Source organism: Prionailurus bengalensis, chromosome C1 (genome assembly GCF_016509475.1).
Source record: "Prionailurus bengalensis isolate Pbe53 chromosome C1, Fcat_Pben_1.1_paternal_pri, whole genome shotgun sequence".
Classification (NCBI taxonomy): Eukaryota; Metazoa; Chordata; class Mammalia; order Carnivora; family Felidae; genus Prionailurus; species Prionailurus bengalensis.
In genome coordinates this window covers 65,318,951-65,332,633 of record NC_057345.1, presented here as the reverse complement: position 1 = coordinate 65,332,633, position 13,683 = coordinate 65,318,951, and the positions used below count along the sequence as shown (strand labels likewise).

Sequence of the window (13,683 nt, the reverse complement as noted above, 5' to 3'; positions counted from 1 at the left end):
CAGAATCCAAAGTAGGCTCCAGGCTTTGAGCTGTCAGCACAGCTCATGGACTGCGAGATCATGACCTGAGCTGAAGTCAGACGCTTAACTGACTGAGCCACCCAGGCACCCCTTTGCAAGATATTTTTTAAAGCGAGCCTGAAGGAAAGGGAAAGCAAGCAAATACAACATTATTAATTCAAGTTGTAATTCAAAATTTTCCCCTTTTTTATATAAGAGGAGTTAAACCTTTGCTTATACTTTCTAAAAGGTGGGGAGGGGAATTGCTAAGATTAATATTAGATTGAGATTGTAATTAAGAGAGTAATGATTTAAGAAATTTGCCTCCTGGTTTATGAAGATGATAGTTGGAATTTTAGGAGAATATGAAAATTGAAGTCAAGAGTGGATGCCTATGCCTATGATAGGGCCTGGGTAACTTTTAAGTTTCAACTCACCTTCTGCACATCTTACCTTCTGCACATCTTAATTGGAGTTCTCTTTCTACTTCACCCTGGTTGTTTGGTGCTTGTGTGTAATTCTGGTATGGTATGGTATGGTATGGTAGAGTGTAGTAGAACTGTATGCTTCTTTTCTTTCTTTTTTTTTTAAAACTATATGTTTCTTGAGCATGAACTGTCTTTTTCACATTGATGTCTCTGTAGCATTAATTGTTCTCAGTCAGGGTTCCTCAAGACAATTAATTAAGCCTGAATATTCCAAAGCCCTCAGGCATCATTGTACATAATTTACTTCTATTTTGTGCATCTAGAATGGTAGTGCTGTGTACCATTCCTGTGAGAATTGAGAAAATAGTTACTAAGATAATTTTCTGTAGGCATAAATTCTCTCCATGAACTCTGATTGAGAAAGGCCAGAATTTTATGTATCCAAGATCATATATTCATATTGCTTGAGATATTTTTTGCTTTGACTTACATCATTTGACTCATTCTTTTGAATAGTTACTATGATCTTTTAGAATAGTTACTATGCTTTGGTCAATTATTTTCTTGTATTATACTTATTTGCTAACTCCAAAGCAGAGTCTTAGTCTTATGTTTATTTTTATGCTGAACAGTAGTGAAAAATGACAATAGTATAATTTCTAGAGTAGGTTTATATGTTGTTACTATTCACTATACTTTAATAGTTTATCTAAAGAATATGTTTTTGGTGTTCAAGTTTTAACTCTTCTCTTTGGAATATATTGTTATTCATTAAAGGCCAGCAGTTTATCTTATATGATTTTTTTAAAGTGGTTTTTTTTTTTTGTTTGTTTTTGTTTTTGTTTTAGTAATCTCTACACCCAGTGTGGGGGGTTGAACTTATGACCCCAAGATCAAGAGCCACATACTCTTCTTCCAACTGAGCCAGTTAGGCATCCCCTTATATGATCTTTTGAAATGTTTTCAACTATACCTAATTTTGGTTCCTCTTCTCCCTCCCCTATGAAATTGTATAGGAGACAAAGCATTATCTTACTGTGAACCTTACTACTCTTCGAGTATGGTGTTATGCTTGCAGCAAAGAAGTATTTTTGGATAGGAAATTAGGAACTCAGCCTTCTTTGCCTCATGTAAGACCACTTCACCAAACCCAAGAAAATAGTGTCCAGGTAATAATCAAACTTTATTTAATTAAAATATCGTGTATTTTCAGGTATGATTTTAGAATTTGTCATGTAGTTGAAATGTATAACAACTCTACCTCACTTGTACTTTAAATATTTCTGTAATGTGCCTTTTTTCTTGATTGCAATACTGAGGCTAGCCTTTGCTCTTTTATAGAATGATATGTTATAGTAAGATTGAAGCTCACCTGTCTGAAGATGGAAAAGCATGTTTTGTGTTTTTAAAACTTAAAAACAAACTTCTTTTTTTAAAGTTTATTTTGAGAGACATGTAGAGAGCACAGTGGTGGGGGGGGGCGGGGTGCAGAGAGGGAGACAGAATACCAAGCAGGTTCCACTCTATCAGCATAGACCCCGATGTGGGACTCAGACTTCCAAACTGTGAGATCATGACCTGAGCTGAAATCAAGAGTCAGCTGCTTAACCAACTGAGCCAGTCAGGCACCCTAACAAACTGTCTTTAAAAAGTGTGTATTTTTCTAGCAATCTGATTCTAGGAGAGGGGGCAGGCCTTTTTTGATAGGAAATTACAAATACAAATTCAGCTCCCTTTTCCTCATTTCTCTTCCCTTTCTACCTCCATTAATATTTTTTTTTTTATTTTTAAAAAAAAATTTTTTTTTCAACATTTATTTATTTATTTTTGGGACAGAGAGAGACAGAGCATGAACGGGGGAGGGGCAGAGAGAGAGGGAGACACAGAATCGGAAGCAGGTTCCAGGCTCTGAGCCATCAGCCCAGAGCCCGACACGGGGCTCGAACTCACGGACCGCAAGATCGTGACCCGGCTGAAGTCGGACGCTTAACCGACTGTGCCACCCAGGCGCCCCTCTACCTCCATTAATATTACTAAGAACATTTTACTAATTTATCAAAAACCAAATAGGATATATTAAAGCTTAGCGTTGATCTTTGGTTTCAAAATATGTGTAGGCTCGCAAAGATTAATCACTTAATTTTGAGAATTTTCTAGTTCTATAAAAATAGGGGAAAGGAAATGAAAATATTAGAAGAGTTGGCTTCTAACTTACTGGACTCATCATTTGCTCTGTATGGTTTAATTAACACATTAGTGAGTTTTTTTTCCCCTCATGTATCAAAAAAATCACATTGTATTTCTATACTTGTCTTCCTTGATACCAACTTTTAACATTTTTGTATTATATCTTTGTGTCACATTCTGATAGTAGACATTTATGTAAATAAATTTGCTTGTCTTACACATTATATAACTAAAATGAGTAGATTTTAGACAAGCTATATATTTTTTTGTATTTCAAAGTTGAATGGCTGTAGTGGATAAATCAAACTACCATTACTATTTCTGCCACTGATATTATCATTCAGAAATGTGTTTTTGTCTTGTTTTTAATGCCTTGATAGTTTGAAAGTAAGTTTTCTGGAACACACTTGCATTATTAACAAAAATGTGGTAACTAAAAGTTTAATCACATAAGGAATTGATAACAGTTTATAAGGGTAATACTCAGGTGGTTGAAAGAATAAGTGCAGATAGTTCATAAAAAGGAAATACAAATAAAAACACATTGACAAAGTAACCATCACTGACTAAAGAAAACAGTTATCTGTTGCCATTTCTGCCAGATTTTGCAGAATGTTGAATAAATGTTGAATGTCTTAATGAATGTTGAATCTGATTGAGTAAATATACTGATATTTTTCTGATGGCTTGTAGATAATTCTCTGTGAGTTATATTTATAACACATAAAAGGCATGAATTTAATTTCATGCAACTTCCTGATCCCATTGTTGAATAAAATTACTCAGAAGAAAAAAGTTATTTGTACAATTTTTTAACATAAAATTTCTATGCTGTTGGAACATTAATTATAAAATAATAATATTGGAGACCAAATGTCATTAGTAAGATTTCTTAAATAAAAATTTTTTCTAGGAGGTAAAATTTTAAATGATTTAAAAAAAAATTTTTTTTTTAACGTTTATTTATTTTTGAGACTGAGAGAGAGACAGAGCATGAACAGGGGAGGGGCAGAGAGAGAGGGAGACACAGAATCTGAAACGGGCTCCAGGCTCTGAGCTGTCAGCACAGAGCCCGACGCGGGGCTTGAACTCACAGACCATGAGATCATGACCTCAGCCGAAGTCAGACGCTTAACCAACTGAGCCACCCAGGCGCCCCTTAAATGATTTTTTAAAAACCTCTATACTTAAATACAATTAAGTGAGAATATGGGGCCAGCTCAAATGTTCGGTATCTACAGATACCAGGAAAGTAAAATAAATGTATAAAGTGGGTAGGTAGAAAAGTGCATATGCATGCATTGTAGAGGTGGAATAAGGCCTGAATAAGTTGGAGAGTCAGAGCATATGCTAAGTGCATGCTGCTGTTCAGTTTCCTCCTTTAAGTGATAGTTGCTAAATGGGTTCAGTGTAGTTCAGTCTTCTATTAAAAGAGAACTTGCAGAATCTGATATTTCTATGAGCTCTCCTGATTTTTAAAATATTAGATCAAAGTTTTTCTTCTGTGTCTTTTTTGTTTCTTTTTTTTTTTTTTTAAGTGTGAGCTAGCATTTGACGAACCCGTCACCAGTTGCAACATTTGAGTTAAGACAATATTTGGAAATTAATTCTGGAATTATTTATTACTATTTAAAATAACTGAACTGTTTCATATGTATAAAATAATGCAAAATAAGTATGGTAACAAGTATCAGGAGAGATTGTAGAAGTCTACAGATAAGTTGGTGTGTTAATGATAGAAAAACTTTAGTATTTTCTTCCTGTAAAAAGTTAGAAAAATCTGAAAAGATGGTGTAGGAATGTGTGCCTAGATTTTTTTTAGCTTGATAACACTGAATTGGATTGGAATTCACTGAACTGATAACTGTTAACTTTTCTTATAAAAAAAAAATTTTTTTTTTAATTTTTACTTATTTTTGAGACAGAGACAGAACATGAATGGGGGGAGGGTCAGAGAGAGAGGGAGACACAGAGTCTAAGCAGGCTCCAGGCTCTGAGCTGTCAGCACAGAGCCTGATGCGGGGCTTGAATTCATAAACCGTGAGATCATGACCTGAGCCCAAGTCGGATGCTTACAGAGTCTAAGCAGGCTCCAGGCTCTGAGCTGTCAGCACAGAGCCTGATGCGGGGCTTGAATTCATAAACCGTGAGATCATGACCTGAGCCCAAGTCGGATGCTTAACTGACCGAGCCACTCAGGCGCCCCAATTGTTAACTTTTCAATTCAGAAAAGTCGTAAGTGGCTTTGTTATTCAAGTGCATTTTTAATAAAGATAGAGTGACATGCTCTTTCCTAGTGTAGATCCTCATTACTTTCAAGATGTAAATGTAAATTTGCTGTCTTTCCTGTTATCAAGGATTTTAAAATACCAAGTAGTACAACATTAAAAACTCCTCTGGTTGCTGTATTTGATGATTTGGACATAGAAGTGGAAGAAGAAGATGAACTTAAGGCAAGAGGTAAAATTTCCTATATAATACTCTTTTCTATGGTACTACACATTTCTTTAGGAAAATGTAATGTGAAAATTTCAAACTCGAGAAGTGAAAGAGACTCTATAGATGTTGATGGCCTAAATAAATAAGTAAATAAATAAAATCTAAACTTTGGCCTAGTACAATTGTATTTGCAGGGGACTGACAACTTTTGAGAGATGCTTGGTTTCTCTGGCATCACTTTACCAAAGCCCTTAGTATAATCTATCCATATACAATTTAGTACAAATTTTGTGTTTTATAATTGATGCAAGGGAATTTTAACTTTTTAAATGTTTATTTAAATAATTATCTGAAAATTAACACTTTAGTAGAATCCTGACCTCTGAGTTGTTCAAGTTGATATTTTGTATTTCCATAATGTATTTTGCGTTTTTTTTTTCCCTTAGTTTTTAAATATTTTGAGTTATCGCTGTACCCAATGTGGTGCTTGAACTCACAACCCCATGATCAAGGGTTGCATGCTCCACAGATTGAGCCAGCTAGGTGCCCCTATTTTATGTGTTCTTAACATAGTTTGAGAGCTGTAATAAGTATCATACATAGTTACATATTCAGTAAACACTTAGAAAATTAAGTCACTGCATTATTGAGTGATGACATAATTTATGATTGTTCTTAATAGGTCTTACAGGTTTGAAAAATATTGGAAATACTTGTTATATGAATGCAGCTTTGCAGGCTCTTTCTAATTGGTAAGTATAGAAATTAATTTTGTATAGCTTTTTAAAGTCACTCTTTATCACAGTTCTTATATGGCAGTTATACTTCAATAAAACTGTTTCTAAATGAAAAAAAAAAAAAATAAAGTCACTCTTTGAGCAGAAAACCATGCTGTTGGTAACCTATGGCCATACCACTCTGAACGTGCCTGATCTCACCTGATCATGGAAGCTAAGCAGGTCGGATCTGGTTAGTATGTGGATGGGAGAAAATCATGCTGCTCGTAATTTGCTAAAAAAAAAAAAGAAAAGAAAAGAAAAGAAAAGAAAGAAAGATGAGTCAGAGGAGGAAAGAAAGAAGTACACTAATAGTAATATGAGAAAGAGTTAACAATTCTATTCAGTTTCCCTAGCCAATAGGATCCCATAAATCCTTGGCTGTCCTTCTTCCCTCAATGAATTCCTCTCCTTCCCTCTCACTTTCTGAAATGACCCCATTTAAAAGATTCTGTGGATTAACTATGTAAATGTCCTGAAAAGTTTCTTTTTTCTTTCTTGTTAAGTAATCCTGAAGGTAGAGTAGGCAAGAAACTGGGTTGGTACTAATCCATTGTCCCAGTGGGATTATTCATGCCTGTATTTCCTGAGACTGCTGGTTCTGGTGTAAACCCTAGTTAGTTGTGTGCCTTTGAGCAAGTTATTTGTTTTAACATCTAGAAAATGAGAAGCTTGAACTAATTCCTCAGATCACTTTTTTTTTAATGTTTGTTTTTGAGACAGAGAGAGAGAGAGAGAAACAGCATGAGTGGGGGAGGGGCAGAGAGAGAGGGAGACACATAATGGAAAACAGGCTCCAGGCTCTGAGCTGTCAGTACAGGGCCTGACATGGGGCTCGAACCCACGAGCCAGGAGATCATGACCTGAGCTGAAGTCAGATGCTCAACCGACAGATCCACCCAGGTGCCCCTTCCTCAAATCACTTACAGAGGTGCTTTGAAAATATTTTGTACTTTTCTGTAGGTGAAAAGTCTTTAATAAAAAGTATTCAGGTTTTTTTTAATGTTTATTTTTGAGAGAGACAGCACACAAATTGGGGAGGGGCAGGGAGAGAGGGACACACAGAATCCCAAGCAGGCTCCAGGCTCTGAGCTGTTAGCATAGGGCCCAATGCGGGGCTTGAATCCACGAACCACAAGATCATGACCTGAGCCAAAGTTAGACATCCAACTGAGCCACTCAGGTGCCCCTAGATTTTTTGTTTCTTAATCATACTTTTACAGAATAGGTAGGGGCAGCATGGAATGCTCTGTAGACATCTGTTGAGTCCATCTAGTCCAACATGTAGTTTAAGTCCAGTGTTTATTGATTTTCTGGCTGGAAGATTTATCCATTGTTGGAGATGAGTATTGAAGTCCCCTACTGTTACTGTGTTGCTGTTTATTTCTCCCTTCATATCTATTAATCCTTGCTTTGTTTATTTAGCTCCCCTATGTTGGGTGCATATTTATAGATGTTATCCTTTTGATGACTCAATTCCTTTATCATTATATAATGGCTTTCTTTATATCTTGTTAGAGCTTTGAGTTAAAGTCTGCTTTGTGGGGGGCGCCTGGGTGGCTCAGTCGGTTAAGCATCCGACTTCGGCTCAGGTCACGATCTCGTCTGTGAGTTTGAGCCCCGTGTCGGGCTCTGGGCTGGTGGCTCGGCGCCTGGAGCCTGCTTCGGATTCTGTGTCTCCCTCTCTCTCTGCCCCATCCCCGTTCATGCTCTGTCTTTCTCTGTCTCAAAAATAAATTAAAAAAAAAAAAGTTAAAAAAAATAAAGTCTGCTTTGTCTAATATAAATATAGTTACCTATATCTTCTTTCATTTTTCACTTGCATGGAATATCTTTTTAGGATAGCCAGTTTTGTTTTGTTTTTTTAATGTTTATGAGACAGAGACAGAGCATGAGTGGGGGGAGGGGCAGAGAGAGAGGGAGACACAGAATAGGATAGCCAGTTTATTGCAGGGCAGGGCTTGGTCCTTTGCCCAGTCTTTTTCCTGTAACTGAATAGATTCACTGAGGTTCCCTCCAGCTAATCATGCTCATAGAAGATAATATTGCCTTTTTTTTTTTAATGTTTATTTTGAGACTGAGATAGTATTTGTGTGAGTGGGGGAGGGGCAGAGAGAGAGAATCCCAAACAGAGCCTGTCATGCACAGAGCCCAACATGGAGCTTGATCTCACGAACTGTGAGAACATGACCTGAACTGAAATCTACAGCTGGATGCTTAAGTGACTGAGCCACTCAGGCACCCCAACAGTATTGCCTTTCAAATTGCTAACTGAGCCACCAGATGGATAGTAGTATCACTTACTGAGATGTAGAAGCCTGGAGGAAGAATAGATTCACTTTAAGGTTAAATTTTGATCATGTTAAATTTAAGATGCTCAGCACAGCCATCAGTTTGGATATTTGATATAAATCTGGAATTTAGATGAGATATTTGACTTTCATAAGTTTGACTGTCATTGGCATGAACATGAAAATTTAAGGACACCCCAGGAAAAGAGTATATAGGGAAGAGAGGTAAAGTCCTAGGATCCAGTCCTGAGGGGCTTTGATATTTATATATCTGGTAAGAGTCAAAAGAACAGTAAAGAAGGTAAAGAGTTGCCAGAGATAAAGAAAAATGGAAAAATTCATCATTGTTCAAGAGAATGGTTGCTCAAGAATGAGGGGTAGGTCACTTGTAATAAATGCTACTAAGAGGGAGTGAAAGATGTTGACTGCATCTGGCAGCATTGAGGAGTCTGATACAGTGGGGTCAAATTTGATTTGAATGGGTTGAACACGAATATGAAGAAGTGAATGTGAAGCTGTAAAAGGGAGCAAAGAAATGATAGATATGGGGCTGTATGTGCTACCAATTTATTGAATGACTGGAAGTCAGTCATTATTAAGCTTTGATTCCACTTTGACATTTTTCTTTTTTTTGAATTAGCCCACCTTTGACACAGTTTTTTCTTGATTGTGGAGGACTAGCTCGAACAGATAAGAAACCAGCCATTTGTAAAAGTTATCTGAAACTGATGACTGAACTGTGGCATAAAAGCAGGTATGTACTTAATGTATTTATTCTCTTTATTATTATTATTTTTTTAAGTTTATTTGTTTTGAGGGAGAGAAAGCACATGGGGAGGGGCAGAGCAAGAGAGAGAGAGAATCCCAAGCAGACTCCGTGCTGTCAGGTTGGAGCCTGACGTGGGGCTTGAATCCACTTAACCGTGAGACCATGACCTGAGCTGAAATCAAGAGCCAGACGCTTAACCGACTGAGCCACCCAGGTGCTCCTCTTTATTACGTTTTTAAATGAGTATCGAATATTAAAAGGATATAGGTGCACATATGTAGAGCTGAAAAAAAGTAAATTTGAGACAAGTTCATTTTACAGTATGTTCTGTTTCAAACTGAACATCCAAATGAAGTATCTGGACTGCAGATAAGTTGAAATGCTAAAGCTGCTATTACTGACACTTGAATTTTAATGCAGGAGTAGACATTCTCACAACGCTAAAATCAGACCATAAATACTTAGGTGAATGTTCATTTTTCTGCTTATGTTTATTTCCTGTAAAGTGTAGCATTAGAAGAATAATTGTTCAATGTAATATTTTACTAATTTTGTTTTAGAATTATTCAGAAAATTGTGTTTACCATTAGTCCTAACTGCTCAACCTTATCTGTAAAGAAAACAATCACCAAAGCTTTTTTTTTTTAAAACCTCACAAGACTTTTGAGATCTTGATTTGTAATGTAAAAATTTCAGTAGTATTTAAAGTTTTAACATTTCCCTATTCCTAAGTGCCTCAGTTTTCTTTGAGATATTTTACCCCCTACTAAGCATCTCTTAAGTCAAACAAAAATTTGTTACTACTTTGATTTTAACATGCTAGGAAAAGAAAATGGCTTTTCTTTCTTTTTTTTTTTTTTAAATTGAAGGGTAATTGATACACATTGTTATCTTAGTTTCAAGTATATAACATTTTTTTTAAATGTTCATTTATTTACAGGTACCTGGGTGACTCAGTCTGTTAAGTGTCCAACTTTGGCTCAGGTCATGGTCTCACATCTCACAGTTTGTGAGTTCGAGCCCGTCAGGTTCTGAGCTGACAGCTCAGAGCCTGGAGCCTGCTTTGGAATCTGTGTCTCCCTGTCTCTCTGCCCCTCTTCCGCTCATGCTCTCTCTCTCAAAAAAATAAACATTAAAAAAAATTTAAACTTTCATTTATTCATTTTGAGAGTGAGAGAGAGCATGCGTGTGTGTGGGGGGGGGGGGGGGGGCGGGGTGGCCAGGGGCAGACAGGGAGAGATAGAGAATATCCCAAGTAGGCTCTGCACTATGAGCATGGAGCCCAACGTGGGGCTTGAACCCCCAAACAGTGAGATCATGACCCGAGCCGAAACCAAGAGTCAGACACTCAGCCAACCTAGCCACCCAGGTGCCCTTCAAGTATGTGACATATTGACTGGGCAATTCTATACATTACTTAATGCTCACTATGATAAGTGTAGTCACCATTGTCACCATACAATGTTATTAGAATATTATTGACTATATTCTTTATGCTTGACTTTTCACTTTGTGACTTATGTATTTTATAACTTGAAGTTTGTACCTCTTAATCTCCTTTATCTATTTCGCTCATCCCTCATCCTCTTCACACACCTAACCTCTGGCAACCACAAGTTTGTTCTCTGTGTTTAAGAGCCTTTTTTTTTTTTTTTTTTTTGCTTGTTTTGTCCATTTGTTTCTTAGATTCTACATATAAGTGAAATCATTCGGTATTTTCTTTCTCTGACTTATTTCACTTAGCATAATAAACTCTAGGACCGTTCATGTTGTCACAGATGGCAAGATCTTATTCTTTTTTATGGCTGAGCAAATATTCCATTGTGTATATACCATCTTGATCCATTCATCTGTGGATGGACACTTAGGTTGCTTCCGTATCTTGGCTATGGTAAATAATGCTGCAGTAAACATAAGGGTGCCTATATCTTTTTGGATTAGTGTTTTTATTTTCTTTGGGTAAATACCCAGGAGTGGGACTGTTGAGTCATATGTTATTTCTGTTTTTAATTTTTTGAGGAGTCTTTATGCTGTTTTCCAGAGTGGCTGTACCAATTTACTCTCCCACCAATAGTGCACTTGGGTTCCCTCTTCTCCACATCTTTGCCAACACTTGTTATTTCTTGTCTTTTTGATACTACCCATTCTGATTAGTCCTCTGCCCATCTTTTAGATTGGTTTTTTTTTTTTTTTGGTGTTGAATTGTATAACGTCTTTATATATTTTGGATATTAACCCTTATCTGATAGATCATTTGTAAATATCTTCCCCCATTTATGAGACTGCTTTTTTTGTTGTTGATGATTTCTTTGCTGTGTGTAAGCTTTTTACTTTAGTCCCAATAGTTTATTTTTCTTTGGTTTCCTTTGCCTGAGGAGAAATATCCCTAAATATGTTGCTAAGGGCGATGTCTAAGAGATTATTGCCTGTATTTTCTTTCAGGCATTTCATGGTTTCAGGTCTAACATTTAGGTCTTTAATCCATTTTAAGTTTATTTTCATGTAAAAAAAAGAGTATGATTTTAATGGGTTCTTTGGGGCTATGAACATTAAAGAGCCAGAATCCTCCATTGTCATTTATCCCTATTGAGTGTTATCCAGTGCTGCTACAGACTCTATAGCTAGAATTAACCCTTAACTGCTGTTTTTTAAACTTCTTTGCCCTGAATATGTATTTTAAACTTAAAATTCCTGAAAGTTTATCAGACTTCAAAAGTGTCAGTACAGAATTCTAAAAGTGGTTAAATATCTGGGGCACCTGGGTGGCTCAGTTGGTTAAGTGTCTGACTTTTTAAAACAAAATTTTTTTTAATGTTTATTTATCTTTGAGAGAGACAGAGACAGAATGTGAGTGCGTTAGGGGCAGAGAGAGACGAAGACACAGAATCTGAAGCAGGCTCCAGGCTCTGAGCTGTCAGCACAGAGCCCGACGCGGGGCTCAAACTCACGAGCTGTGAGATCATGACCTGAGCCGAAGTTGGACGCTCAACCAACTGAGCCACCCAGGCACCCCTAAGTGTCTGACTCTTGATCTCAGCTCACGTCTTGATCTCAGGGTGGTGAGTTCAAGCTCTGCATTTTGCTCTGCATTGGGCGTGAAGTCTACTTAAAAAGAAATTAAAATCTTATTTATGTCAATTACACTCAAGTAAAAAAAACCAGAATTCAAAAATTTAGATAATGTACTAGGTATATTTATCTTAATTGTCCCAGGAATTTAAAATAATTAGAATTTTGTTTTAAGTAATTGTAATTGTTTTTGAAAAATAGAGCATGATCATTTCATTAGGGTCGAGAGCTATAAAATATATCTTAATTGTCTTAAGTATATCTTAATATAAAGCTATTCTGGTGAGCCTATGAAACATAACACTGGGCAATTTTTAATGACTTTGTGAAACACATTAACAACTTGAATTATTTTTTTTTTAACTTTTTAAAAAATATTTATTTTGAGAGAGAGAGAGACAGAGCACAAGGAAGAGAAGGGCAGAGAGAGAGGGAAACACAGAATCTGAAGCAGGCTTCAGGCTCTGAGCTGTCAGCACAGAGCCTGATGCGGACTCAAACCCACAAACTGCGAGATCATGACCTGAGCTGAAGTCGGACGCTCAACTGATTGAACCACCCAAGTGCCCCTACAGCTTGAATTCTTCATTGTTATTTACTAAAATAAAAAGTAAAAATTTTAGATTTCATTCATCACAGATTTCTCATTAAAAATGTTATCTTCCTCAGGCCAGGATCCGTTGTTCCTACTACTCTGTTTCAAGGAATTAAGACAGTAAATCCAACATTTCGGGGGTATTCTCAGCAGGTAAGTCTTCATTCTTTTTCATTCACAATCTTAATGTTTAATAAGTTTGAAAAATGCCATTATGCATTATGCTTTTATGGAGCCTTTTGTATTTCTTCCTTTATAATTTATTTGTCCATCGTCTTGGGTCATCCTTTCTTGTGTGTTTATTTACTGACAATAATAGCCTATTGTCGGGGCGCCTGGGTGGCGCAGTCGGTTAAGCGTCCGACTTCAGCCAGGTCACGATCTCGTGGTCCGTGAGTTCGAGCCCCGCGTCGGCCTCTGGGCTGATGGCTCAGAGCCTGGAGCCTGTTTCCGATTCTGTGTCTCCCTCTCTCTCTGCCCCTCACCTGTTCATGTTCTGTCTCTCTCTGTCCCCCCCCCCAAAAAAAAAAAAATTAATAATAGCCTATTGTCCTTTTTTTGCTTACATTTTTCCACCTTTCTCATAATTTTGTGTTTTTCTAGAAATTGTTAAATTTTGGAGTGGATAAATACGTCTCTATTCTAATGCTTTTAGCTTCAAAAAGTTACACATATAGAGATAAATTTTCACCTATATTTTATGCTTTAATTTTTAAAATATTTAATTCTTCTCTGCATCTGTCATTTATTTTGTGTTACAGTGCAAATTTCATTTTTTTTTTTCACAAATAGCTAACTAATTGTACCAGACTACAGATTTGGAAGAATTTTCTTTTCTGATTTTAGAAATTTCTTCTTTTTTAGTTTTTATGCTTACATTAATATTTTATAGGGTTTGTTTCTGGGGTTTCTGATTCATTGCATTGATCTGTGTTTTGTTGAAGTGGTACCAATGGCAGTTTCAATTATTGTAACTTCATATGTTCCTTTCATATTAACACCTAACCCTCACATATTTTTCTTTTTCAAAATAATACCTGTTCCCTGTTAATTTTTTCTGGTGCACAGACACCAGAGACTGATTTCTTAGATGTGAGTTGGTGTATAAATTTATAAATTTGTATTTTCT

General features: G+C 36.5%; 1 protein-coding gene across 3 annotated transcripts in view; it reads left to right on the top strand.

Annotated features, from left to right (window-relative positions):
• USP33 (ubiquitin specific peptidase 33) overlaps positions 1-13,683 on the top strand; it is a 65,161-nt gene that overhangs the window by 21,577 nt on the left and 29,901 nt on the right. For all 3 annotated transcript variants that reach the window (XM_043575319.1, XM_043575318.1, XM_043575317.1), the window contains exons 5-9: positions 1,445-1,597; positions 4,973-5,075; positions 5,737-5,806; positions 8,762-8,875; positions 12,629-12,707. In XM_043575319.1, coding sequence (XP_043431254.1) covers positions 1,445-1,597; positions 4,973-5,075; positions 5,737-5,806; positions 8,762-8,875; positions 12,629-12,707 — 519 coding nt within the window. The remainder of the gene's footprint in view (positions 1-1,444; positions 1,598-4,972; positions 5,076-5,736; positions 5,807-8,761; positions 8,876-12,628; positions 12,708-13,683) is intronic.